The sequence below is a fragment of the Verruconis gallopava genome, assembly GCF_000836295.1.
Source record: "Verruconis gallopava strain CBS 43764 unplaced genomic scaffold supercont1.18, whole genome shotgun sequence".
In the NCBI taxonomy this organism is placed as follows: Eukaryota; Fungi; Ascomycota; class Dothideomycetes; order Venturiales; family Sympoventuriaceae; genus Verruconis; species Verruconis gallopava.
In genome coordinates, this window is record NW_015622154.1 from 299,862 (window position 1) to 327,518 (window position 27,657).

Sequence of the window (27,657 nt, forward strand, 5' to 3'; positions counted from 1 at the left end):
ATCAGGCAAGGACTTTCGCTTGCAAGGGACGGGCAAAGGCAAACGATGTTGGCCCCAAACGACCCCCATTAGCTTGTAGCACTACTCTACAGGACCGCCAAAAATTGACCCAAGGTGGTCTGCCTATTCGTGTATCAGCAGCCGACGTAGATTGCACAATCCTTGCGGACCGAGCTGTCATCGACCAACGGACTGGTGGAGGTTGCTATAGCCGAAGCAGTGGGAAAGCGTCTGCCCAACGCGACGGAATAAATTTGAATTCGGCGTTATTGCTCCGAAGTTTTTTTTACTCACCCAGAGAGAGGGGGGGGGGGGGGCGCGGAAGGAAGGGGGAGGGAGGGGGCCGGTGGTGGGAGAGGAGGGTAACAGAGAACGAGGAAGAGAGGAGGGTGGCGCCTTCGTGCCGTTCCTTTCGGATTGAGCGCACATGGTTGCACTGAACGCAGAATCACGTCGACTTGGAGACAGGACGAAAGTGACGATGGAACAGGCGCGGAAGAAGAAGCCAGACATCAATCAGTCGATCCGTCAGTCAGGTCTCTGGGCCAGCCAGAAACAACGCACGGGGGGGTGCAAGGCGACGGTGATGAAGACGATTGAAGGTTTGATGAGCCGTCAGCGAAACAGATCGCAGAAGCGGCTCTTTGCGTATCGTGGCAGTCTGAACAGTGGCCATCCGGCCCCATGGCCCAGCATGCTGACCCGTTCGTGGCGTTCGACAGCTGTTCAGACGAGACGGAGGGATGAGGAAGCGGACGCTCAACAGATGGGCACGCTGGCTGGCCTGCCGCGATCACTCCTGCTCCTACTGCGATGACTTGCTGCCGCTCCCACTACCACCAGTACTCCTGCTGCTCCTCCGACTACGATACCATCGCGGGCACGGGCACGACCACGACCACGACCACCATGAACACGATCACGGCTCCCGCACGAGCACCTGTCGACCACTTGTCGGCCGCCTTTGGGGCCAGCAAGAGGCCATGCGCGCTTCCCAGCTGCTCACCACCCCGGACCATGCTGCTGCAGCCCAGACGCAAGTCAAAAGCCCGTGCGGGACTCTCATAGTTGTGCATGATTCGAGCAGCGACGCCACACCAACCCTCAAGTTGCACCCCGCCCGTGCCGATTAGCTGGGAGAATCGTTGACCAAAGCGTCTCTGGCTCGCGCCGGACTGCTGGCCTTTCCTTCGTGTTCGAATTCGTCTCTTTTCTGTTGGATGATGGAGCCCTCTCTTTTTTTTTTTCCCTCGCGACTTTCGCGGGCCAGCCAACGACTTCCTGGTCCAGCTACTGGCCTTCCATGCTCAGGTCAAGCCGCACCGATCTCCACCGGCCTTTTTAGGTGCATCCCGTCGTCTTGCATTTTGCCCCAAAGACCAGGCCAGTCCCGTACGCTCGCCGTACAGTACCTTTTGAATCGACTGGCCCTTCCTTTTTCTTTTCGCGCTTCTGCTGCTGCTACTTACTCCTCCTGCTGCTGCTGCTGCTGCTGCTGCTGCTGCTCGTACTAGCACTACCGCACTGCTGTATGTATGTATGCCCTTACCACACACTCGAGCCGTCCCGCACACGCATCTACATTCGCCGTGCCTCTGATGAGGCTTTCTCTTTGCTTGTCTCTCTGCCCGTTGTCTGAGGAAGAATATACCCACAAGCTAGCTGGCTGCAAAAAAGCTTCCTCCGAGCGCTGCTGTTCCCTTTTCCAACAAACCCGCAGCGCCTGGTGGACATACCACGCCGCGGCTTGTGCTCACCAGCTTTCTTGTCGGTCAGCAAGCATCCTTGCACGCACAAGTCTCTCCCCGAAGCCTAGAAAGCATCTCGCCAACCTGCACACGAGTTCACGGTCTGCGGTTTGGTGCGAACACTGAGCTGACTTTCTTTCCCCCTTCTCCTCAGAGAGAGCCACCGGCGCCGCCGTCGACTGCGCGCCCGCTAGGTCCAGACGAAGCAGAAAACGAGCATCCCACACTCCGGGTTCTGGATCGCCGTCCCTACCGTCTATCTGCTCAACATTCGCACGGCTCCGCTCGATCCTCCCACCATCAGTAGCCCGGCCGTTCACTCGCCGCCCTCGTCTATTCTGTGGTCCTTTTGTTGGTAGACGGCCTTTTCCCAAGTCCAGTCAAGCCAAAAGGTATGTGGGAAGCCCTTATGGTCTTATCGCCCGGGCGAATGGGTTATCCACGCCGTCAATTTTTTTTTTCTGTTTTTTGGCTTCACGATTTCATTACGTGGATGACCACCCACCACCCGCCATCGCCAGGCGTGTTTTTTTTTTTTTTTTCGATCTGCCAGCCTCCGGGGGGGCGTTTCTGTCGGGCCACAGCACGGCTTTCCGCACTCGCCTATCTGCGCCTGGCCAGCCGCTTTAGTGCCGGTCCAAGCAATTCCTAGCTCCCACATCCCAACCTCCTCTCCACTTCTAAACCTCTGCCTCTTCCCCTCCATTGCATTTGCGCCCACGTTTTCCGCGCAGCAATTGCACATCCTCCCTTGTATTTCACATACGTTCGACGCATGTTCGTGCATCTCCATCCAGCGCTCTGCGCATTTGCCTTGAACCTGCGCATCTAACCAAAACATCATCCCAGGTGTGTCTAGCCGTGTTCGACCTCAGTCACGCACAAGGCCGACACGATACTGTACACGGTGCTACGACGTTAACGACCCGTTACGACTCTCACCTACCTCAGCAACGTTGTGCCAGACTACTATCGCTGTCGACGCTTTTCTTAGGTCCGTCGTGTCGTCTTGTCCTGATTGTTCTGCCTTTGCCGCGCCTATCTGCAAATCACTTGCATATCAGAGCGCTGCGTCGAAACAATCACAGAAAAAGCAAAGTCTGGCCTGCTGAGCTTTGACGAAACATAGCCACTCCACGGCAGCGACATCGTCCAGCTGTATATTTCTTTCTCATTCTTTTCCTGGGCGAACGCCATAGCGCTCAGCGCGTCGACTAGTTGGGATCGTCTTCGTCCCGACCGAAGGCTAGTCCGCGTAACCGTTCATTCGTGCCACCACGTTCCGTCTCCCGGAGTCGTGGTAGAGCCGAGCATCACCACTGTTGAACTCTTGAACAAAAGATTCAACAGTCTCCGCAAGGAAGAAAAGCCTGGCGATCGCCCACGCCGGCTATTCGCAACTTCCCGCCTCGGACTCCGGTCTCCGTTTCCGTGAACGACGCAAAGCTGGAGCTCCCGTCGATATCGCAGGTCCACTCTCGAGGCCCGGTCGACGGATCGTGGTACGACAGCCAGTATTCGTCGCGACCGACTGCAGCAAAGACGAGCTCATCGGCCTCCTCATCGCCTCGAGGTGGGACCTACAGCAACTCTTCCGTGTATAACGGAAGCATTAGCTCGGCAACGTCATACACGCCGTCAACCACCGAGCCGAACGGATCACTGAAGACGCCGCCTCCCGAGCATACGCCTCAAGCTTACAACCGCGAGCACCAAAACTCGCCATACGTACATCAGCCGGGTTCGCAAGCATTCGGCTTTTCGAGTGAGTCGTACAACAGCATGAACCAGATTGGTCCGCATTCAGACGTTCATCAATCACATATGGCGACTGCATACCAGACCCCAGCAACTGGGCCTCCTGCCCCGCTTGGACACTACAACACGTATCAACCGACGCTTCTGCAACCAGGCCCGCAGACATATTCCTCAGCGCCTGCTCCTTATCAACAGCATCAGTATGCAAGCCAGCCCACTTACCCCGTCTCATCGTCCATGAGCAATGCTTTGGTGCCATCGCCAATGCCACTACCTGGTCAGTGAAGTTTCCCCCCACCCTTGGTACCGGTTCATTCCAATGTGTGTCTTGGGACTAACGGCCAGTAGCAATCTCCTCTGCTCCCAGCGGTGCATTGGCAGGGTCACAATACAACTCTGGCCACACATTTGACACCACTGGACAGATTGCACCTCCGGGCATGAAGCCGCGTGTAACCGCCACCCTTTGGGAAGACGAGGGCAGTCTTTGCTTTCAAGTAGAGGCAAAGGGTGTTTGTGTAGCGCGACGTGAAGGTAAGCGTGGCTCTTGAATCAACGCTTGTTCGTAGCTGATGATCCGTAGACAATCACATGATCAACGGAACAAAGCTGTTGAACGTGGCAGGCATGACTCGTGGTCGCAGAGACGGCATTCTCAAGAGCGAAAAGACGCGTCACGTAGTGAAGATTGGCCCAATGCACCTCAAAGGCGTCTGGATCCCATTCGACCGTGCCCTTGATTTCGCCAACAAGGAGAAGATCACCGAGCAGCTATATCCGCTGTTCGTCCATGATATCGGAGCTTTGCTGTATCACCCCTCGAACCAGCCGCGTCCAGGTCTAGGTAATTCGAGCGCTTTAGCAGCAGTTGACCGTCGACGATCTGATGCTCGCCTGCTAGGCGCCCCCCCTGTGACGAGTGCCCCACCACTTCATCATCATCACTCTATCAGCACCCCAATGTCACAACCTCACTCCATCGCCCCACATCCAGCCAGCGGTCGTCCTGGGCTCGACCGAGCCCACACGTTTCCAACACCGCCAACCAGTGCCTCAAGCAACTTCGGTGGTGTTGCGCAACACAATTCATATGGTGAGTGGAGTAATGGCCAGCCCCTGCAGATCGACACTGGCCTTAGCAATACCCGATCTGTGCCAACGACGCCAGCTTCCACTCCGCCGGGCATTCAGCAGTATCAGACGAGCCAGCCGTACGACAGCTCTCGTCAGATGTACACGGCTCCTTCGACGCAGTATCCCTCGCAGATGCGCCAGTTTGGTGGCCCATTGCCCAGCACCACGATCAAGTCGGACATGGCCCCGCCACCAAGAGCCGGCGAGGTTGAACATTCAACCGACGCCAAGCCTCAGGATGGTCACGACGATCACGGCGACCACGACTCAGCCTACACGCATGCGCAGGCAAGCTATGGGCCTACTCGTAGCACCTATAGTTACAACCCCAACGCACCCCCCGTCGCCCGCGTCGAAGAGGTAAGCTCTTCTCCTCACCAGAACGGTTCTGGTCGCGAGACACCACGGACAGCTTCCGATGCGCAGTGGCAGTCCGGCTATTCGGGGCAGCCGTCTCAACCACCCGCTGGAAACGTGTACAATCCAATCGAGTCGCGAGCAAATGGCGATGGCTATGTTGGATTCCCAAGCGCTTACGTGAATGGTGGCTCTATCCCGAGCTCCAAGCGTATTCGGGAAGTGGATGACGACGAGGAAGAAGCGCTGAAGCGACAGAAGACGGCACACCAAGACGGTGGACCAGTTGGCGGCAGCAGTCCGTTCAGAGGTGCACCAACGCAGAAGGTTCGCGGACGGTAACGTTTTGGAAAGCGGACGTCAATTGAAGCCCACGCGATGTTCACGAACATCATAGAAAAGACCCGGATGCATTCTTACACGTATATGACGCCACAAACCGAGCATCCTACTCAGCGCAAGCGCATCCTCGCTACTCGCGCGACCACGAGACATCACATTCCTTGACAAAATAGCCGGCCTTTTCTACTTTTCTATGTTCAGTTCAGGTCACGACGCTTATGACACTTCTCTATTATGACGGCTTCGCCTTTTTTTTTTTTTTTTTTTGGAAAACCTTACACCCCTTCTCTTATTCATGATGGATAACGAAGCTATCGCTTTCCCCTACGATCGCAATGAGGAGCCGTTATGTTCACGGACGCAACGGACTTTCACGCATGGCATACATTTTGGATGGCCTCCATAATGAAGGCTTGAATGCAGCGTTGCTTTTTACATTCACGAAACCTTCAGTGTATTTTCGATAATGGCTGCATGGAAGGAGCACGAAGAGCCCAAAGCTTTTTTTTTCTCTTTTTTTAAAAAAAGTAGCAAGCTTCGGGCTACTCGCAAAACCCATGCAAGATCTGTTTAGTCTTTCAAGCAGATTTAGAACCTCTGGTGCGAGGGGCTAGGTGCGACATGGGGAGAAAGAAAGAGAACTGGACCCTTTAGCAAGCGAACATATGATACCCGATTGCTGGACTGCTTCTCGCCGTTTCCCCCCATTAGCACGCAATGTCGACTTGCAATCCGGATCCTAATCGAATTTGCGTTTCAAAAGAACACTCCTTTGATCAATTTTGGTTTCATACTTGAGCGTTGGCAGAAAGTTTCTTCCTTTCCTACTGTTCTAAAGGAGGGGGCAGGGTTTTTTTTTCACTATTATTTGGACTGCAGGCTATGATAATTCTCGGCAAGATTCTGCAAAGAATTCTCGACGAGACAGAGGCGCCTTACGGATTGTGTGTATGGACGGTATGAAAGCTTGGGACATACGGAACAACTGTATTCGGTGTGCAGAAATCGACGATGCAAAACGAGGTTGTGGGGAAGATGACGAGTAGGGAACAGCACGCCGAAACCATGTTTGTGGGACGCATGACGGTGAAGATATGCCAGTTGAGCCTCATCTCATCTCTCGTCATGGATTTAATACCATTGATGTGGACCGTGTACCTACTTCGTTGAAAATGTTTTCTTTTTTTTATTTCTTGACGATAATGAAGATGTTTAAAAGCTTATACACAGCTCTCTCTCATACATTTCTTTCCCCTCCCCAAACCTCCATGATGCTTTTGGGTTCTCAAGTGAAAAAGGACTTTTAGTCACGAACAATCAAGTCCACATTTTTTTTCCACGTCACCTTGACAGACTCAGTCTCCTCCCCAATGATCTCATTCTGGTGGTCATGGCATCGGAGCCTAGGATTTTGGACTGTGCATCTGCATCTCCGGAGCGCCTGGGCCATGCGCGCTGCAAGATCTGCTCGCTGGGCCAGCGCTTGCACCACGGGATCGAGCTCTTCTGGGCCAGAATTCTCGCGGGGCAATCGAGATGGATCATGGGTTCGCGCATCGCGGCCGGAAGGCTCGACTCGTCCTGGGGATCGGTTGCGAGGTGAGCGAGGCCGTAGTGCGGCAGGAACTTTTCGGAGCGAAAGACGATCTCGACGGAGCGGGCCAGCTTGGAGGAGTAAAGCCGGTACGTCTTCTCGTCCGGGGTGCAGTTGGACATGGACGACTCGAGCGAGTCGGTCAGGCAGCGCCACTCGAAGTTCTGCTCGGTCCACGTCTCGCAGTCGGCCATGACGTCCTCGAAGATGGAGCCGCGCAGCATGCGGATCAGGCGCGGGCTGGGCATGTCGTGCAGCGTGGGCGTCGCGCTCTCGTAGTTCAGGATGCAGACGTGCCTGAGGCTGGGCATCGCGTACAGGGCCTGCTTGAGCCAGGCGCACAGGCTGGACTCGAGCACGCCGCCGTACACGGAGACGTGCGGCAGCGGGCGCGGCAGGTGCGAGAAGACGACCAGCGACGTCAACCGGAACCCGAGGCCGGCCAGGTCCGTGTCCAGGCGGGCGGACGCGTATCGGTCGTGCGGCATGCCGCGGGGAAGGCGAAGGGCCAAGTGTCGAATCGCCGCCCTGGCGTCGGGCGCGATCCGGGCCAGATGTCTTGCTCGAAAGTGCTCGGGGTTGGGCCAGTGCTCCGTGTGGATTCTGAACAGCGCCCTCTCGAATGCGACCTTGCTAGCCTCGTGGTAGAGCTGCCGACACGTTCTTAGGAGCGCAAGTGACTTGGCACCGCCGACGCTCCAGTCGCTGTACAACCATTCGAAGATCATGTCCCTCAGTTCGCGGGGCAGATCGAGAAGCGACGGTTTCGGCGACGGACGAGGCTGCTGATGGTCCACGTTCTGGAGTGCGGGCGCCCTGATCGAGCTGGACCGCTTCACGTCGCTCGGCATTTTTCGACGCGAAGACGGCTCGCCTCCAGAATCGGGCGCGGTCTCGAATCCAGCTTGCCTTCCGCTTCGTGACGGACTTTTGTGCAAAGACGGCGCTGACAGACTACTTGGTCTGCTGTCGGCAGTCGGCTCTGCATCTTCCCCGCCCTCCGCTCGCTCAGCGCTGGACTCCAGTTTTGATGACCCAAGACGTTGTCTCAGACGTACAAGAAGAGCAGGCTTGATCCTGTCCTGAGAGAGCATGTAGTCCAGTGTGTGACGAGGCACGATTGGATCCATCAGCAGCCTGAGATCGCAGTTGTAAATGTCAAAAATTGGAGTGCCAACTGTCCTCACTGCTGTTGCTGTTTCAGCATGTCACAGGACAATCCGTGTAAATCACATGACTTGTTCGTATGCAGTCTTTATTATACTTTCGCTGAACGGGTATGCATCTTGACAGCTGCAGCCCGCGCATTGACGGTCGCTTGGCAGCATTCGTCGAGAGGCATGTTCGAAGGTGTCACTGCCGCGCTCGTAAGAGCGCGGTGACGCTGGAGGATGCTCGCCTGGCATCGCATTCATGAGCATTTCGGTAGCACGCGGCTTAGGGAGCATGTGGCGGAGCGGCATCGATCAGAGTCCCGTCAAACATCCAAATTTTCTCGCATGCCGCAAGATCCTCGGGGGATTGCCAGCAGGGTGAAAAGCTGTCGCTGCTCAAGCCGCGAAGGCTGACTCTCCGGCGAGAAGACACGTGTTTGAAACGCTCGGCCGGTCCAAGGACAAACCGTGTGCGTTTGAGATCCTCGTCCAAGCTCTTTTGCGACTTGCGCGACCGCAGCCCCTCCGATGTGCAGACGAGCGGTCAAACGAAAATGAGCACGGCGTGATGCGGGTAGAGATGCTGTTGGGCGACGGCCGGCGAGCACGACTCAAGAGCGCTCGTTTCAGAAGCTGCGCATGCCACTCCCCCCCCCCCATATCCAAGACGTCGAAAGACGAAGACTCGGGACGGCAGGGCACCGCACGCCTCGGGAAACCCAGCAGAAAGTCATCAGCGAGTATGTCAACCCTGCCAGATGGTCTGGGACACCCATGAGGGGAGACGGGGAAAGGTAAACGAAGAAGCACGGACGCGAGCAAGGGAGCGACGGTCTTGTGCGATCGCGGCCTGTGCCGGCTGAGATTGACGCACAGTTTGCCATGTGGTGGCGCTCGGCTTGTCTTCTCAATGCGATCTCACTTGCATAATCGTCTCCACGCGAGATGGCGATAAGCCCGGGTGCCATCACGTGTGCTGGACGCCTTGAACTCTCAGCGGTCCCGCGTCGGTGGACGACCCGAACGACGGAAGACGGAAGGATGGCTGTCCATTCCTATTTGTCATTCATTGATTGAAAACGGAGAAGCGGACGGCCGAATGCTACCAGCGGATCGAGTGTGGCCTGGCCCAAGTCAACGGAGTCAAAAGGGCATCTCGCACACATGATCGAAGACGAAGAGCACCGGCTGGCGGTCAATAACCACATCTGATTCCATCGTGCATACAAGAATCTGCGATTTGCTTGCAGCAAAACTAACTCTACATACGTTAAAATTGCACGCATGCACAATGCCTCGTGGTCAGATCTGACGCCATCGTCCCGAGCGAAGCACTTAGCGGCAGAAAGATGCGCCCGTATTGATGGACGACGCTCTGTGCGCATCTTCCCGTGCGTGCGCGAAAAATGGTGATGTTGCCGACCCCCCTAGAACGCCTCGATAGCAGTGGTTTGGCTTGCCAGCCCCCGCCCCGGGTCAGCGTTTGCCTGTGGTGCAATATGACGAGAATTCAAGAGAGAAATTCCGACTCCCGTGAGTTGTGCGCTTAAACGCCCCGACCCGCCCGCCGAATGCACCAAAATAAGTATATGTAAAACAAAGTTTCCTGTCGCGAGCGCTCCGTGGACTTGAATTCTGGGGTACAGCTCGCTGTACCTCCATCGTGGTTGGCGTTAGCCTCAGTCGCAAGACGGAATAGAGCCGTCGTTGATCCTTCGTCCTCCCTCAGGGTGCCTGTTAAGCATAGCAATGACACGCCTCAATAAGGTCTGAAGCCGCGCATATGCCCTCCACGTCCTCCGCCACGATAGTTAGCACCAGGTCTTCCGGCATTCCTTGGTCCCGTAGGTGCGTTGGCGGGTGCAGTTGGCGCATTGGGAGGCGGATTGCCGCCCGGGTGGCCTGCGCCGACATCATGCTTCTGTCCTCCGCGGCGACCACGGCCTCCTCCGAAGCCAGCGCGACCGGCATGGTTGCTGCCACTCGGGCCAGTAGGGATCATGTTCGGTTGCGGCACGTCGTCGTACATGCCTTCCCAGCTCGTAGGGCCATACCCTCCCTGCTGCGACTGATATTGCGATTGCTGCATCCGAGCCATTTGCTGCTTCTCGTACTTTTGGCGTTCAAAATCCATCTGCTCTTGCGAGTTGAAGCCTTGTCCACCTTGGTTTCCAGGAGCTGCCTGCTGCATCATCTGATTTTGCATGCCTGCAGACATTGCGGGGCCTCCATTGGCCATCTGGGCCGTACCTCCAGGAGACATCATACCCTGCCGCTGTGCCATCATCATTTGCATCATGGCTGGATTCATGCCGCCCATCATGTTCGGCATCTGGCTTTGAGCAGCCATATTGCGTGCCATCATTGTCTGCATGTTTCGGAAGTACTCCTGCATCTTGAACCAGTAGGCCGCCATTTGCGCTTGGCTCATCCCATTCGTGTTCTGTGCTTGACCTTGACCTTGTTGGAATTGGTCTTGACCGTTACCATCAAATTGACCACCTTGATCGTTGCCGGCTCGGCCACCGCGCTTGCCAAACTTGCCGCCTGCACCGCTTTTGTCGTCGTGGACGTTACCTCTGGGCTCCGCACGTTTGACTTCAATCGGCTTGCCATGAATGGCAAGTGGCTGCTGAAGTGTCCTGTCAACAGCATCCTCACCATCGAAGGTCACAAAACCAAAGCCACGTGGGCGACCGGTGTCCTTGTCCATCATAAGTGTTGCATCAATAACGCGCCCGAACTTCATGAAGAACTCCTTGAATTGTTGCTCAGTACATTCCTGGCTTACACCGCCAACGAAAATCTTGGCTGTGCGTTCTTGTTCCTCGCGGGGGATAGCACGCTTAGGATCAATCTAAATAAATCGTAAGCTTGTTTCCGGCAGGAATACAGGTAAGCGTCTTCAAAATGATTTTGCGTGATACGTACAATCTTGCCATCCAGGTGGTGCTCTTTGACCATGACGATATTGACCGTCTTCGGATCTTTGAATGTCAGAAAACCGAACCCTCTAGAGCGGCCTGTAGCTCCGTCACGCATAACTGTGCATTCAACGACCTCTCCAAACTGCGAGAAATAGTCCTTGAGCGATTCTGAAATAATTCAATAAGTTAGTAGTCTGGAGGTGCGAAAGTGGAGTAAACCGGGGGACGGTGAAGCATGAACAAGGGGAGAGAGGCTCACGATCTGTTGTTTCCCAGTTCAAACCGCCGATGAACATTTTACTAAATACCAGTTATGTTAGCTCTACATAAACGAAGACCCTGTGGTGTCAAAAACACATCGGATTCAATTGAAAAGAAAAGATCAGTAGCTCTTTCGTTGAGCGGGCAACGGCCAGACGTAGACAACATGAAAAATCTCTACAACCCATGAGCCATGAAGCCATAGCACATGAATCATGAAGAAGGCGTGAAGATATCATGTTGCAGCATTCGATAGTCTCGGAGTGCTATCATGCTTTGAATGTTTCCTCGTAATACTGCATATATAGCAGAGGCTGCCAACAGAGTGTATAGACTTGTGGGCTGCATGCAGTCTAACCAATTCCGGTCCGTTACTTGAAGGCTCTGGAGTTTGCAAATGATGAATACCACTCAAGACCGTCGCATGGGAGTACCATTAGTCATCCCATTTATGCTCCTCTGGACAGGGTTTGGGTTTTATTCATTGGCAGCCATTTCCGTCGTACGTCAAATTCGCTGTGGTAACCCATGTCACTGCGCTGGATCGTACAACTCTTCCTCTTGAGCCTTCGCGCCGTCGGTGCAATTTGACTGCCAGACTGGCATCGGCATGGCCCCCTCCGTCTGACCTAGCAAGGATCTTTGGTTGATCCGTTTATATATTGCTCAAAACACAGGTGTTGCATATGAATCAACATTTTTCTAAATAGCCCGGCATTGTCTTGTAATGTCTATGCGATCTCAAGTGGCCAACGGGAGCTTGTCAGGGCCAAGATGTGCGGAAAGGCACAATATGGTTTCTCGATTTGATGATGTGCTTCTTCTTTCTCTATGGCTTTTGCTTCTCTGCTATCCGTTCTTGCTTCAGCTCGGCGCCCAGGGGTGCCATTGTCCGAGTGTGCTGCTGTTGCTCTATGAAGACTACAGTCTACGTAGGACCTGGTGACAGTATGTGACAGTAGTAGTAGCCGTAAGCTTTGCTTCGCAATATATCGAAGAGTGCGTGAGATATGTACTTTTTGCAATGTGTCATCAATGACAAACTTGCCGGTGATTGTTTCCTTTGAACCCTTTGCCGGAGCATATGCCCTGCTTCGTTGCCCAAAGCCATCAGTAGCCTCAGCATAGAACTCTTGTTCCATGGAAAAGTGAAAGTCCTCAACGAACGCAGCTCATAAGAACTAAATCTTCTTCATGAGAGCCCCTCATATTCAAGCCACGACCCGACAGTAAACAGCTTGATTGACTCCGTCTCGCTCATCCAGCTCACCGGGGTCAAACATTTCTTTTACTAGAGTATACGTCGCAGGTTCAAGGTTCCACCAGCTGATATGATCGATCGACAACACAATTGCGTCGAATAGGTCCGCTGTACAAGCGCATGACCAAAGCTTTTCCTGCAGCAACTCGACTACCATTCCGTGCAAGTTCCACACTTGAACGTAGCTAAACACTCATTGCCGCCAAGCTACTTTCCACTTCAAGCTTAGGAAGTGCGTACGCTCACCAAGATATTCCACGTCCTGGTTCAAATATGGGTCTCTAAGGTTGCTGCGACTGTCCGTTGTATTGCCCTCGACTCGGCTACTGGGTACAGAGAACTTAAGGGAGAAAAGGGGTAAAAGTACACAGATTGAGGGAAAAACTCACCCGTCCTCTTTCATGCCAATCGGTTCATGGGCATCTTCCTCATGGCCAACGCCATTAGAGCCCGCACCGTTGTTGTCGCCATCGGAACTGTTACTTCCATTATTCTGGGTGCTCGCATCGTTGTTCATTTGTGCTTCATTCGAAGGTTGTGGTATCGACTGCGAATTAGAGTCTGCGGGTTGGGCGACTGTTTGCGGTGGACCCGCGTCATTTACAGCAGGCTGTTCAGCTGGTGGTTGGGGTGCCGGCTCGTCATCGTCGTAGCTGGGCATTCGTATCAGTGGTTCTGTGTGGGTTGGTCGGAGGCCAAAAGGTGCTTACATGTCGGCGAAGATATCGTCATCGTTGTTCTCGAACTCACTCATGCTGGATCGTTCTCAGGGGCAGAGGGAAAAAGAACAATGAACTGACTCAGGTCAGAAGAGATTTGCACGAAAGTCCTTGAGAATAGCGCGCAACGTAAAGCAGCGCGAAGTTCCCTATTTCTGAGTAAGGACTGCCACTTGAGCAGTGGGCGTGCAAAGTTGCAGATGCTGAGCAATTTGATGCAAGACTGCGGGTTTCTCTTTAATGACGATGGATAGAGAGGAAAATGGTGGAGGTTGCCAGATGAATCAGCGAAGAAGTGCTCCCGTCACAGTTCATTGTTGGCGAGCGCATTTGCTCCTTTCTTTGCCGAAGTAGCAGCCTTAATGCCTAATGGAGTAAGGCACAAAACTCAAACCACCGACTTAACAGTCGGCGGAGACATCGAGCTTTGTTATGAGGGAGGGTTGTTCGCTCGTTGAAAAATGGCGAAGAAGGTCAATCAGCAGGTATTAATAGTCACAACCCCGATACAAACAATGTGCTAACTTGTGCATGGCCAGGAGATGGTGCAGGTCGGTTCGTAACCTTTTGACTGGGCATGCAACAATGCGGCCATTGTATCTTCAGATGACTAATTCTTAAACCTTCGGCGTTTGTACAGACCGCTCCGAGTATGTCATAACCTTTACGCAAGCGTATCGTTGGCTCTGGTCTCTGATTATACTCCCAGGTCTGCCTCACCGTTTTGGCGCTCCAATGCTACGAGCCCGACTAACAGGAACCATGAGAAGAAGGTGGTTGGTGCTGCATACTCGCATGCTGATATATTGAAATTCGACTCACTGTATGAAGACAATCAAAGCGTACTGGCTCGAGAAATATAGCTACTGACTTCCTGGTATAGTTCATTGTCTGGCAACGCACGGCCACGAACCCCGCCATCCCACTCCCAGAGTCGTGAAACTTCAGCAGCACCAAGTAAGACAAGTAACAAGTTCAGTTCACCTACTCCCCCAAGATCGTACACTTCCTTCATCCGGGACAGCCAGAAAGCATGGGAAACGAATGACGACGATGACGGCGACGACGACGAACTTACGTATGATGATGACGAAGATGAATTCGGTCTTCCCAGCATAGCTAGCATGCGCAGAAAGGACAAATTGTTAGAGGCAAAAAAGCGAAACGACCCTGGTGGAGGCAAACACGGAACATCGAGCAATGGCTTCGGCTCCTCGACTGACGGCCTGTGGAGGGTCAACACTGGAGACATTGCTGAAGAGCGTGGCATACCCACGTACCCTGTCGCCAAAAAATCAGAGGGAAAGACACTTCGCCCGCAGTATAAAGATATCCTGAGGGATCCTGCAAATTCTCTACATCTTATCAATCATCCCTCTTTGCCGCCAAATGCATCTCCCAAAGAGGTCGAGGCACATAATGCTCGCTTGTCTCGCATAAATAAATTTAAGCGTATACTGCAGACGAGCAATATATCATTACCAGACCTCAGGTCATGCGCTTGGTCAGGTATACCAACAGAGGTTAGAGCTATGGCTTGGCAATTGCTACTAGGATATCTACCTACCAGCAGTGAGCGCCGCGTCGCAGCTCTAGAGCGAAAACGAAAGGAATATCTCGACGGCGTACGGCAAGCCTTCGAACGAGGGACTCTGGGTAGCTCTGATCCCGTAGCTAGTGGTGTCGCTGGCTCTGCTGTTGTTGGCACAACTTCTTCGTCCACGAACCGAGGGCGCGGGCGAGGATTAGACGAAGCCATCTGGCATCAGATTAGCATCGACGTGCCACGTACTAATCCCCATTTGGAGCTGTATAGCTATGAAGCGACACAGCGCTCATTGGAGCGCATCCTCTATGTCTGGGCAATACGACATCCCGCCTCGGGATATGTTCAAGGCATAAATGACTTGGTCACACCATTCTGGCAGGTCTTCCTAGGCGCGTACATTACCGACCCTGATATCGAGTCCGGTATGGACCCAGGACAGCTTCCTAAACCTGTATTAGATGCAGTAGAGGCCGATTCCTTTTGGTGTTTGACCAAACTGCTTGATGGCATTCAGGATAATTACATCTTTGCACAGCCCGGAATTCAGCGGCAGGTCGCGGAGTTGAGGGACCTAACCACGCGCATTGACGAGGCGCTTGCCAAGCATCTGGAGAAAGAAGGTGTTGAGTTCATCCAATTCAGCTTTCGGTGGATGAACTGCCTTCTCATGAGAGAGATCAGTGTGAAGAACACGATTCGCATGTGGGACACGTACATGGTATGCCTTAACCGCTCCTTAATCTCGTACTAACCACAAAACTAACAAGTTTCATATTCTGTGTAGGCCGAAGACCGTGGCTTCTCTGATTTCCATCTTTATGTCTGTGCCGCGTTTTTGGTCAAATGGTCCGATCAGATCCTGAAGATGGATTTCCAAGAGATAATGATGTTCTTGCAATCCCTGCCAACCAAGCACTGGACCGAGAAGGATATCGAGCTGCTTCTTAGCGAGGCATTCATATGGCAGTCTCTTTTCCGAGGCAGCAGCGCTCATCTCAAGGGACAGTCCAGTGGAAGGCCGAGTTTAGGGGCAGGAACAGGAGGGGGAATGCTGGGCCCAGGTGGCTAAGCTTTGGGTTATAGGATACATAATAGACAGAGTTCCTTTGGGTACGTTTCTTTGGGGATATGATGCAACTTGAAATGCGCGTCCAGCGATTTCTCAAGCCGGCGAAGTCAATGGTCTTGAACAAGACATGAAGGAAATAGTGCTGCGTTAAAGCATGCAGGCGGCCCATTTGCGGGAGCATTAATTTTTTTTTTTCAACGTTTCGTCTATTTGACGCAAAATGAGCTTTGCATTGGCTTTATTAATTCCACTGTCTTGAAATATCTTTGCCATAGGCCAAGCCAAGGCCACTCCTCACTAGCCCTCTTTGTAAGGCTCGAAAGCGGAGCAGATTCCGTGCGAAACTCACGTCATTGACGGATCGGAGTGGATTCGCGATCGATGTCCGTACTGCACGTTTCTAGAGTCTTGTTCTGTGTTACAAATACAGCGACTCGTAATCACCAAGAATATGAATATCGCGCGCTTTTCTCTTCTCTCGTGATCTGGGCTATAAAAATTTCTCCATACAGGTCTATATCTATCTTCTTCTCTTCTCTTGCATTGCCACGGTAGTTTTATCACTTAACAACCATGGTGGATTCGGTCGTTGCCCCAAAGGGCATTCGTATCGCCATAGATGTAAGAAATCATCGAAGGTGTTACTTAAACTTGGGCTAATGCATGGACAAGCGTGGTGGGACTTTTACCGACTGTGTTGGCAATCCAGGAACTGGGAAGATGTCTGACGACGTGATAATAAAATTGCTCTCTGAGGACCCTCAAAATTACGAAGATGCACCTCTTGAAGGTATACGGCGACTGCTTTCGAAGTTCTCTGGAAAAGAGATTCCTCGCGGTCAGCCACTAGATACGTCAAAAATAGAGAGTATACGAATGGGGACTACTGTGGCAACCAATGCGCTCCTGGAGAGAAAGGGCGAAGACATTGCGATGGTGGTTACAAAAGGCTTCAAAGACTGTCTGGAAATTGGGAATCAGAGCCGACCAAACATTTTCGACTTGGCAATACGAAAGCCGGATGTATTGTACAAGAGAGTGGTCGAAGTAGACGAAAGGGTCACGTTAGAGGACTATGCGGAAGATCCAGAACGCACAAAATCGGATGCGCCATCGAGAGACAAGTCTGGAAACGATGACGAGCTTGTCATGGGCTTGTCGGGCGAAGCAGTACGAATTTTACAGAGGCCTAACGAAAATCGAATACGAGAGCAGCTCCAGGAGGTTTTTGACTCGGGTATCAAGAGCGTGGCTGTTTGTTTGATGCATGCATACACATATCCTGACCATGAAGCGCTTGTTGGGAAAATAGCAAAGGAAATTGGGTTCGAGCACGTGAGCTTATCCCACGAGTTAATGCCTATGATAAAGTTAGTGCCGCGAGCGACCTCTGCGTGTGCCGATGCATACCTCACTCCAGCAATCAAGAAATATATCTCAGGATTTCAGAAAGGATTTGAGGGAGGACTCGGCACCGAAAGTGTTAAACGTGAGAATGGTGGCAAGGGCGCTCGTTGTGAATTTATGCAATCAGATGGTGGATTAGTTGATGTCGACATCTTCTCGGGACTTCGAGCGATCCTCTCAGGACCTGCTGGAGGAGTGGTAGGTTACGCACTTACCTCGTATGACCCCGAAACCAAAATACCTGTCATTGGTTTTGATATGGGCGGCACTAGCACGGATGTCAGCCGCTATGGTCAAGGCCGATATGATCATGTTTTTGAGACGACAACTGCAGGTGTCACCATTCAGTCGCCACAACTTGATATCAATACAGTTGCGGCTGGCGGTGGATCAAGACTCTTTTGGCGCAATGGTCTCTTCGTTGTCGGCCCCGAGTCCGCCAGTGCTCATCCGGGCCCAGCATGCTACCGCAAAGGAGGTCCCCTTACAATTACAGACGCTAATCTCTTCCTTGGACGACTACTGCCGGATTTCTTTCCCAAGATATTTGGACCAAATGAAGACCAAGGGCTGGATGAGGAAGCAAGTAGGAGGCAATTTGAAGAGCTAGCCAAGAAAATCAACGAGGATATCACCAGCAGCGGGAAGGAGAAGGAGATGTCACTCGATGAAGTTGCATATGGTTTCATCAAGATTGCAAACGAAACTATGACAAGGCCAATCAGAAGTTTGACAGAAGCCCGTGGCCACGATACTAGCAAGCATCGTTTGGCAACTTTTGGTGGTGCTGGTGGACAGCATGCGGTTGCCATTGCGGAAGCGCTTGGAATTCGGCAAATCCTTGTGCACAGGTACAGCTCAGTCCTGTCAGCCTACGGAATGGCTCTCGCAGATGTGGTCGATGAAAGACAGGAGCCGGAATCAAAGGTATGGTCTAACGAAGATGATGTAAAGCAGTACTTGCAGAAGAAGATGGAGGACCTCAAGGAAAAATCACGGAACAGACTGCGCGACCAAGGGTTTGATGACGAGCAGATACACTTTGAAGAGTATCTCAACATGCGATATCGTGGGACGGAATCCGCTTTGATGGTCATCAAGCCGGACAAAGACGAGTTTAACGGAAATGAGTGGGCTTTTGGCGATGCATTTATCAAACAACATGAACAAGAGTTTGGTTTCACTTTGCCCGACCGGGACATTATTGTTGACGATGTCCGAGCTAGGGGAATTGGAAAGACTTTTCAAGGTTTAGAGAAGACAGTAGATCAACAGCTCAAGGAGGTCAAACCGAAAGATCTCAAAAAAGGAGAAAAAGTCTACAGAACCTCGCAAGTCTACTTTGAAGGTGGCAGACAAGAAACGCCGATTTACAAGCTTGAAGAGCTCTCCACAGGCGATCGAGTCTCCGGTCCTGCAATTATTGCTGATGGAACCCAGACCATTGTGGTCACACCCGGTGCGACAGCATTGATGATTGAGACACATGTCGTCATCAATATCGGCGAGGGTGAGATGCAAGACAAGAAGTTGACCACCAAAGACGTCGACCCTATCATGTTGAGCATATTTGCCCATCGTTTCATGGCGATCGCCGAGCAGATGGGTCGTGCGTTGCAGAAGACCAGCGTGAGCACAAATGTAAAAGAGAGACTAGACTACTCATGCGCACTGTTCGATGCCGAAGGCGGACTAGTTGCTAACGGTGAGCATATTTGACGTGTCACAGTCTAACAAGCTGACACTGCACAGCACCACATTTGCCAGTACATCTTGGCAGCATGTCCACATGCGTTCGCAAGCAAGCCGAAATATGGAAAGGAAGGCTCAAGAGAGGCGACGTCCTTGTATCGAACCATCCCATGTTTGGAGGCACACATCTGCCTGATATAACTGTCATCACTCCCGCGTTCAGTGGCGATAAGATTGTCTTCTACGTTGCATCAAGAGCGCATCACGCAGATATTGGCGGCATTTTACCTGGATCGATGCCGCCCATGTCTCGAGAGCTATATCAAGAAGGTGCCGCCATCAAATCTGAAAAGTTGGTATCCGAAGGCAAGTTCAACGAAAAACGTATTACAGAGCTTTTGTTCGACGAGCCCGCGCGGTGGCCAGGCTGTAGCGGTACCCGATGCTTGGCAGATAACATAAATGATTTGAAGGCTCAGGTGGCAGCAAATCAAAAAGGCATCAATCTTATTTCCACGCTTATCGAGGAGTATGGGGAGGAAGTTGTGCAATTTTACATGCATAGCATTCAAGATAATGCCGAGAGGAGCGTAAAAGAGCTACTAAAGGAAGTCAGCAAAAGGTTCGAGGGCCAGGACCTAACCGCAATCGACTACATGGACGACGGTAGTCCGATTAAACTGAAAATAAGCATCGACTCTGAGAAGGGAGAAGCAATTTTCGATTTTGACGGTACCGGTCCTGAGGTTTATGGTACGAAGCGTGAAGCTCTCAAAACAATTGTACAAAGCTAATGCATCTTAGGTAATACGAACGCTCCAGAGGCCGTGACGTACTCAGCTATCATCTATTGCCTGCGTTGCTTGATCAAAGAAGACATTCCCCTCAATCAAGGTTGTCTAAAGCCGATCCATGTTAAGATACCGAAACGGTCATTCTTATCACCTTCAGATAAGGCTGCTGTAGTAGGTGGAAATGTTTTGACATCTCAGCGGGTGACGGACGTTGTTCTCAAGGCCTTCAATGCTTGCGCTGCTTCTCAAGGTGACTGCAACAACCTTACCTTCGGCTTTGGTGGCAACCAGTCTGGAGGCGATGCTGTCAAAGGATTTGGATACTACGAGACAATCGCAGGAGGCTCAGGAGCAGGGCCCACATGGGATGGCACCAGTGGTGTGCATACTCATATGACAAACACAAGAATAACGGATGCCGAAGTATTCGAGCGTCGGTACCCGGTCATACTACGCGAATTCTCCTTGCGCGCAGGCTCAAGGGGAAGGGGTCAACACGACGGAGGAGATGGTGTAATTCGTGATATCGAGTTCCGAATACCGGTGAAAGTGAGTATTTTAAGCGAACGCAGGGTCTATCGTCCATACGGTCTTGATGGTGGAGAGGATGCCCAATGCGGGCTCAACCTTTGGGTTCGCAAGGTACCAAAGAGTGATAAATTTTCAGATGATGCACCTAGCGGCACTTCGACACCTAGTACGAATGGACAGAAGGAAAAAGGTTCTGGTGATGAGGAAGAACAGTATAGATACATCAACCTGGGAGGCAAGAACACAGCGGATATGCAACCGGGTGAACGTATCATCGTGATGACACCCGGAGGAGGTGGGTGGGGCAAGATCGGGGAGAAAAGCAAGGCCGTGAAGGAGAAGGATCCAAAGCATGCTTGGAGACAGGGAAGTGTTGCTATGAGACAGTCTGAAGCGGAGGCGTCAGCATAAAGCTCTCGTTTTTGGTGTGAACAACACGTGCGACATCTGCCTGGAAGAAGCTGCGAATAGAAGTATTGGATAAATTCAGACAGCACTTGGAATGACATATCCGGTTGGCCTTTGTACTATGATCGCGGCTGCGGTTGTGGCTGAGACTGATGCATACATTTCAACAGGGTAGAGTCCAATGTACTCGAAGCACCCCAAGGTGCTAAGCCTAGACTGATTGACCACCAAGCTCGCGCCTGAAATAGCATTACGAATTGCTTAGCTCAGGTCAAGCGCAAGCCCCAGCACCAGCCTTGTGGGAAAGATCTTTGCGTCTACATGTCCTCGACGGTTGAGAGGCTCCAAACCGCCGATTAGAACTAAAGGGCGTTTCATCCTTGTCAAACAAAGCGGCACAGAACAAGCAGCCTTTCTCTGTGGCCGTGCTCCAAATGAAACCTTGTGGACGCCCCCAACTTACATCCAGAACGGGAAATCGGAGAAGCCATGCAGAAATCCTCAGGAGGCACCGCTTATCTCGTCGGAGCAGTTGCGTTGCAATGGCATCCTTAAGAATGATGAATAATATCCTTAACGTGTTCTCGAGTGATCTATTTCTTTCGTTTCTGCTGTGTCCGCCTTTCAATTGTTTTTTGTGTGTCTTGCAAACTTCATCATGTACCAGCTCGTATCTAGTACGTCGACGCACGGTGGCCATGTTCATCGAGGCCGGAATGGCATAAACTGGAGAATTCCGTCGCTAATGGTTGCTTCTTTCCTTGCCGGTGGTATTTTCATCCTCGGGCATCATCTCTTTTATCAGTCGTTACATCATCAGGCGACAAGCAATGCTTTGTTTCAGCAACAGGTCAACATTGGCATCGGGACAGCGTTCGCATTCATCGTCAAGATGTTCTTAGTAATAGCCGTGAGCACCGGATATTGGCAGGTCTTTTGGTTGCACATGAAGAGACATGCCGTACCAGTGGAAAGGATCGATGCCATGAACGACATTTTGGAGAACGCTTTGCAGTTCTTGAGACTGAAGACTCTGGGACGGTTTCCGCTGTTGGGGTTCATTGCTGCAATAACATGGCTCTTACCACTGGCTGCCGTCGTCCCACCCGCCGCCCTGACGATTGAGCTGTCGCCAGTACCAGTTGAAACACAGCAGCAGATGAATATACCAGTACTCAATTTCAACACCGGTGAATACGCGCAAATTGCGCAGGGCGGTTCTGGAGCAGGACAAAGTAAGAATTTCGATGGAGCGAGATACAAAGTCAGCAGAATATCGAGTGCTGCCGCATTCTCAGGCAGACTGCAGCAATTCAGTCGTCCTGCAGCAAATTCTACCTTCGCAGTTACCTTCCACGGTCCGGCATTGCAATGCCAGAACCTTGCCGATGATTTGGCTGCGACGTTTACCACGAACATTAGTCATATCCTGGGCTGTGACATCACGGAGAAATACCCAGGCGACAATAAAGGGCTGCCCGCGTGCTTTGTTCAGCCCATGTACATGGCGTGGGCACCCAATGAAACGAACACAGTAGCTTTCTCTGGAGCGACTGGCCAAAGTCAAGAATCACCATGGATAGCAAACACAATCGGGCCCAGTGGAAGTGCAGAACCTGCGCAGTTTTATGTCGCGTCGCAGCCTAAAATCGAGGGCGGGGGAAACTGGACCTATGTTGGATGCCAGTTGTACAACGCGACGTACCATCTCAACGCCACATTTACCAGTGGAAATCAGCTTATCAATATAACACAGCGAGACATTGCGGAAGGCGTCTCCTACATAACGACTCTGGACATCATCGGCTCAGCGTCTGCAAATGGCACCGATCCACTAAGCGGTGAAGAGGCCTACGTCTTTACAAATTTAGAACATTTCGGGTATCAATCGCTCATGGACATGTTCGGGCATCTCATAGCCGGCCAAATAACCATCTATTCACGTAATGCGGCCGGCTCGTTCAACTTCAGCACGAGCTCGACGAGCGTGATGCAGACAGCCCTAGCTGACACAGTCGAGTTACGACCCATCTTCGAGCTCGCCCAGACCTGCAACAACGGTGTCACAAACTGCCTCAGTGACAACACTACCAACAAGAATCTCAATATCACCGCGCCAAAAAATGGAACACGCCTCCCACAGGCGTTGGAGGAGCTTTTCCAAAACATGACCCTCAGCCTCTTCAGCGACGACGTATTTCTTACGAAGAAGGCGGACTCTCCACAAGTCAACGTGATTCTCCGTTCCCCGCAGAATCGCTACGTGTATACGGCCTGGCGTTTGGTCGTTCCGTACATGGTTGGCCTCGGCCTCAGCGCCGTCGGACTCGCCTTCGGATTCTGGGCCTTGCTCGTCAACGGCGTGAGCTACAGCCAGAGCTTCTCTACCATCGTGCGCACCACGCGGTACGCGCACATGGACTCGGAAATCCAAGCAAAAGACGTCGTGGGCGCGGACCCCACGCCGACATACATCAAGAAGGCAAAGATTAACCTCAGCTCAATTAGAGAGAACTTGGAGATGAAAGGGAGTCACCATCGAGACGATGCGCTGAGCGAATGATAGGCAGAGAGACCTTTGTACATACGAGACACGAAGCTATTTTGCTATGCAAAACATATGAATGACCAACAAGAAATTATGAATTCAGCCACTCAGACCTAGACCTTGCAGTCGTGGACGTATCATACATTTCCCATCGCGCTTTTGTTCACTGTTCTCTGCGGACTAGCTTTTTCTATAACTCTGGTGAGGCTCGATTTCTCTCCTCTGAAATCTATGACTTCTAGCTCTCTGGAAACATTAGAAACACCCATCGTCTTGAGTGAGCCCATGGGAAATTCACTCCAGACTTCAATTCATGCGGAGTTGTGTGTGTTCCCGATCCTATGAACAAACAAGACAGGTCTTCCGCAAAGCTGAGCTTCTAGATTCCAATATGCAGCGACCGAGATATAATCAAAGATAGGATATGGGCAGCATTAAGAGCCAATGCTGTACCTTGAAATGCTATCTCTTTGCACATTCCTCCGCCATAATCTCTACAAACTTCTCAACCATATTGTCGCTCTTCTTGCTTCGTCCAATCGCTGTCAGAATATCTTTCACGCCAACACCGACCCGGTCCTTCCCTGTCTGTTCTGAGAGCCACTTGGGTATCGTTCGAATCGCCCGCTCGTCAAAAGCGCCGGAACCGGCCAAAACGGCAGCCAATTCTTGTCCATTAAGCACGTAAGGCATAGCTGTCTCTGTTGAGAATGCATTTAAAAGACCCAGTCGCGACAACACTCCACGCTCCGAAGTTGTGCACAAGATGAGTCGATTGCGACCCGGTGGAGGCAACTTGCGGATGAACGTTCTCAAAGTTTGTAGTACTGAGTTCGAGAAGCGCGGTCCGACTTCCACGTAGTCGATTATAGCCTCGATTTCATCGACAACGATAAGGGATGTTGTCGACTTGTCCGCATCTCGGAATACCTTATCGAGATAGCCAACCTTCTGGCTTTCGTTCATACCAACCATGTTGTTCGGTGTGATAAATTTCACAAAGGGGAAGCCGGCATCGAGCGCCAGCTTGGCTGCGATACCTGTCTTGCCCGTGCCAGGAGGACCATAGATCAAGGTGGAGAGAAGTTGCAAATCACCATCCTTAACAGCCTGGGCAGATAATGCACCCTCCTGTAGAATTCGACGAACAGTTTCGGAGAAAGTGAAGAAACCGCCGGAAAGTGCTTGATCTAGTTCTTCCTCAGCAACACCAAACAGCGGAACTACCTCCTTGTTGTCAAGTGCTCTTTGGAAGTCCTCCTAAAACAAAATGTAAGTCATCGTCTAAATGTTACACTCATTCTTTCATGGTGGCATTAAAGTTTGCTGGACCATGCAAATGACTGATCTAAGAAATAAACGGCGGAACCTACCATTTTAATGCGAATATCCGTGATATCTTCAGACAAACTAGCCATTGTGCCAACTTTAACATGACGGGTCTGCGCCCAGGACACCGCTGCACGGACTAATCCCGCTATTTCTGCACCAGAAAAGTTCTTCGTTGATTTGGCAAGCTGTAGCAAATCTACGTCGGGATCGAGGCGATTGCTAGCCCGAATTTTAGAGGTATGGATTTTCAAAATATCCACGCGTCCCTTTTCATCAGGCAGGCCGATCTCCAGATGGACTTCTAAACGACCCGGACGTAGCAACGCCTCGTCAATCATATCTTTCCGATTCGTCATGCCGATAAGAAGGATGTTGTTCAGAGCGTCAACGCCATCCATCTTCGAGAGGAGCTGATTGACGACTGAATCGCCGACGCCAGTTCCGCCGGTCCCGGAACCACGCTGTTTGCATACGGCATCTAGTTCATCGAAGATGATGACGTGAAGCTCCGACTCGTCTCCTTTCTCCTTGTACTCCTTTTCGGCATCGGCGAACAGTTTACGGATATTTTCCTCAGAAGCACCAACGTATTTATTGAGCACCTCAGGGCCGTTGACGATCTTTGGCTCTCTTGCATTGAGCATCTTACCAATCTGCCGCGCAATGAGAGTCTTTCCAGTGCCTGGTGGACCATAGAGCAAGAGACCCTTGACGTGAGTTGTACCAAGTTGCTCCATCAATCCTAGCGGCAGCAAACGAGATGCAAAGGCTTTGCGAAATATAGTCTCGAACTCCTTGTCCAGTCCACCAATGCCGAGACTTTCAAACTTAAAGTTCGGTGCAATTATGGATGTGCCTGCTGGCTTCTTCATTGACGCTATATGTGCGTTAGATTGTAAAGGTTGAATTTGAGAAAGGTATGGCAACCACGTACCTTTCAGTTTGATGCCCGAGCTAGGATCTTTATAAAAGTTGACCTGTGTTCTCTTCGTAACAATGCCTCTTGAATTCGGATCATCTGAGGCGGGTCGTGCAGCCTCCTTCTCCTGACTAAGATCTACGAGTTCAATATTCGATAGCGTAAGCTCTAGGGGAATATTGTTGACGTCCATGAGCAATATCTGGCCAGGAGCCAGGATCTGATTCTCGAAAGTATGTGTGAAGATGTCGTTTAGCATTTGCTGATCGTATGGTTGGTCCGTCGTCTTCTTCGCCAACTTAAACGCCAACTGGCAATCGACAGAGTAAATATAGCCGCTCTGCTCACCCTCGGTCATGGGCTCGTACCGCTCTACGTTCACAGTGTACCCAGGACCTAGGCCGATCCGCGCCCACGACCTCTGGTTGTCCGTAAATCCGATCATGCCTGGCGGACACTGCTGTATCGGTCGGGCTGTAAACACATATTGGCCATTTACTATGATATAGAGCTCCTGCTGATTGCCGAAATCGATCGGGCTTACAGAAACAAGATTGCTGAATGCGAAGCTGTTGCCGCCGTGCGACTTCTCCGGCTGTAGCTGCAACACCTGACCGCCTCGCATGGGCACGTTTTGTCGCTGGCCTGGCGCGGGTCCGCGACCGCCGACTGGGGTTCGTTGGGGTACTCCGTAGCCACCTCTTGGATCTTCATAGCCGCCCATGCGGGTGTCACCTCCACCATAGTTATTAGGCGGTTGTTGTTGCGGGCGTGAGTAATTCTGGTAACCGCCACCTGCGTCTCTCTGAGGTGGGGGGTTCGCACCCCCAGCGCCGAATCTATTGAACATGCTGGAAGCACTCCAAGGCACCGTCTGATCGTCTAATGAGTAGCTAAGAGTACCGCGTAATGTAAGTGGTGTCTATGGACTCGTCTTTCAGCCGTGTACAGATAGTGGTCAGAGGGATCTGACGTCGGAAAGCGCAACTGGAGGTCCAGAGGTAAGGACGTGGCGGCTGTGCTTAGTTGTGGACAGATTTCAGCCCGTGGGGCGTGCGTGTAGATGCCGCGGCTGGATCGAGCTAGAGCGAGTGGTTCGAACCAGAATGTAAGTTGGCATAACAGGACGTTGAGGACCTGTGGCTGCTCTCAAACACCAAACGCAGCCACTGACACTGTGCTGATGCGTGCGTCTGCCTCGAGCTTCGCTTCGCTCAGGGTCTCAGCCCTGCGCTAACCAAGTTTTGCGTTTGTGGAGCCTAGATCACGTGATATTTACCTTTGCCACTGTTCGATTTGTCGGACTGGCATCTATTCTGCGCGGAAACGCTGGAAGATTCTGACACAAACAAAATGTCTCATATTAAGCTGACAAGCGCCGACTTGCCCGGTCATTGCCATCTTGGCATCTCGCCAGCTTAAGTACTCCTGTGACTGATGCGCGATGTTAATTGAGATAACTATGTATGCTATGATCACGAGAACTGGTCGATTTCGACTCCCTGTTCTATTAAATTTGTAATCAGAGATTGATCGAAACCCATCGGGGATCAGCGTACCTGTCCACTTGCAAACGGGCTATTCGAACATGTGAGGATCACTCGCTTCGTTCTGCTCTTAGCCCCAATAGTCAGATAAACATGTAATACCCATGACACACAGCGAGAACGAGAAGAAATAAGCCTACGTTCTACTCGCGAACACATTGCGCTAACGTTAAGATGTATTTGCAATCGCTGCTGCGTCATTGGCTACGCTGGGAATAGCTCATCTTTGTAATTGCATCTCCAGTAGTGTTCAAAACTCCAGTTGTGGTAGTCCAATTTATGGGCAGTGCCAGCTGTTGCAGCTGTTTCCGTGGCTCGAGTAATATTGTCATGCAAAGAACCGGTCGTACTGATCGTAACGTGGATCGAATTACCACACCTCTGGCTTTGTTAGCCGCGAGAAAGACACGTCCGATCCCTGCGAAGCAAGCTTCCATGAAAGACATAAAATGAAACTGGCCTGGTTGGAATTGCAGGATATTCCCCACACAGGTGGGCAGGTAACGTTATGTCATGTCAATACGCCAGGCTCCGAAAGTGTCACGGGCGAAAGCGGAAGCTGCACTGCTGATTCGACAGGCAGTACGCCAACGACAGCGTTCTTTC

The 27,657-nt window shown here is 51.8% G+C and overlaps 7 protein-coding genes across 10 annotated transcripts; 4 read left to right on the top strand and 3 right to left on the bottom strand.

Annotated features, from left to right (window-relative positions):
- Nucleotides 1-1,902: 1,902 nt before the first annotated feature.
- On the top strand, nucleotides 1,903-5,588 carry PV09_05716. 4 transcript variants are annotated; one of them, XM_016359257.1, is made up of 4 exons: nucleotides 1,903-2,140; nucleotides 2,598-3,783; nucleotides 3,855-4,040; nucleotides 4,090-5,588. In XM_016359257.1, the coding sequence occupies exons 2-4, from the start codon at nucleotides 3,531-3,533 to the stop codon at nucleotides 5,337-5,339; spliced, it is 1,689 nt and encodes a 562-aa protein (XP_016212936.1). In that variant the 5' UTR covers nucleotides 1,903-2,140; nucleotides 2,598-3,530; the 3' UTR covers nucleotides 5,340-5,588. The 4 variants fall into 4 exon arrangements, with proteins under 4 accessions (XP_016212936.1, XP_016212939.1, XP_016212938.1 ...); XM_016359260.1 differs by lacking the exon at nucleotides 1,903-2,140 and having other exon boundaries at nucleotides 2,446-3,783; nucleotides 4,090-4,599; nucleotides 4,675-5,588; XM_016359259.1 differs by lacking the exon at nucleotides 1,903-2,140 and adding an exon at nucleotides 2,446-2,525.
- Nucleotides 5,589-6,445: 857 nt separating this feature from the next.
- PV09_05717 (uncharacterized protein) lies at nucleotides 6,446-8,867 on the bottom strand. The gene has a single exon (XM_016359261.1). It carries the CDS (start codon nucleotides 8,061-8,063, stop codon nucleotides 6,681-6,683), a length of 1,383 nt encoding a protein of 460 aa, XP_016212940.1. The 5' UTR covers nucleotides 8,064-8,867; the 3' UTR covers nucleotides 6,446-6,680.
- Nucleotides 8,868-9,272: 405 nt separating this feature from the next.
- Nucleotides 9,273-13,617, bottom strand: PV09_05718 (uncharacterized protein). Its single transcript, XM_016359262.1, has 5 exons — nucleotides 13,247-13,617; nucleotides 12,926-13,189; nucleotides 11,274-11,314; nucleotides 11,019-11,182; nucleotides 9,273-10,944 (listed from the first exon to the last, which is right to left on the bottom strand). Exons 1-5 carry the CDS (start codon nucleotides 13,288-13,290, stop codon nucleotides 9,847-9,849), a joined length of 1,611 nt encoding a protein of 536 aa, XP_016212941.1. The 5' UTR covers nucleotides 13,291-13,617; the 3' UTR covers nucleotides 9,273-9,846.
- A 67-nt stretch (nucleotides 13,618-13,684) lies between these two features.
- PV09_05719 (uncharacterized protein) lies at nucleotides 13,685-16,220 on the top strand. Its single transcript, XM_016359263.1, has 6 exons — nucleotides 13,685-13,740; nucleotides 13,795-13,810; nucleotides 13,896-13,905; nucleotides 13,965-14,078; nucleotides 14,139-15,522; nucleotides 15,589-16,220. Exons 1-6 carry the CDS (start codon nucleotides 13,717-13,719, stop codon nucleotides 15,871-15,873), a joined length of 1,833 nt encoding a protein of 610 aa, XP_016212942.1. The 5' UTR covers nucleotides 13,685-13,716; the 3' UTR covers nucleotides 15,874-16,220.
- A 58-nt stretch (nucleotides 16,221-16,278) lies between these two features.
- PV09_05720 (uncharacterized protein) lies at nucleotides 16,279-21,308 on the top strand. The gene is made up of 4 exons (XM_016359264.1): nucleotides 16,279-16,494; nucleotides 16,546-18,985; nucleotides 19,033-19,725; nucleotides 19,777-21,308. The coding sequence occupies exons 1-4, from the start codon at nucleotides 16,447-16,449 to the stop codon at nucleotides 20,706-20,708; spliced, it is 4,113 nt and encodes a 1,370-aa protein (XP_016212943.1). The 5' UTR covers nucleotides 16,279-16,446; the 3' UTR covers nucleotides 20,709-21,308.
- A 55-nt stretch (nucleotides 21,309-21,363) lies between these two features.
- Nucleotides 21,364-23,407, top strand: PV09_05721 (uncharacterized protein; the record flags this gene model as incomplete). The annotated part of the gene is made up of 1 exon (XM_016359265.1): nucleotides 21,364-23,407. One exon carries the CDS (start codon nucleotides 21,364-21,366, stop codon nucleotides 23,266-23,268), a length of 1,905 nt encoding a protein of 634 aa, XP_016212944.1. The 3' UTR covers nucleotides 23,269-23,407.
- PV09_05722 (uncharacterized protein) lies at nucleotides 23,297-26,702 on the bottom strand. The gene is made up of 3 exons (XM_016359266.1): nucleotides 25,520-26,702; nucleotides 24,627-25,462; nucleotides 23,297-24,513 (listed from the first exon to the last, which is right to left on the bottom strand). The coding sequence occupies exons 1-3, from the start codon at nucleotides 26,352-26,354 to the stop codon at nucleotides 23,716-23,718; spliced, it is 2,469 nt and encodes an 822-aa protein (XP_016212945.1). The 5' UTR covers nucleotides 26,355-26,702; the 3' UTR covers nucleotides 23,297-23,715.
- Between the last annotated feature and the right edge of the window lie 955 nt (nucleotides 26,703-27,657).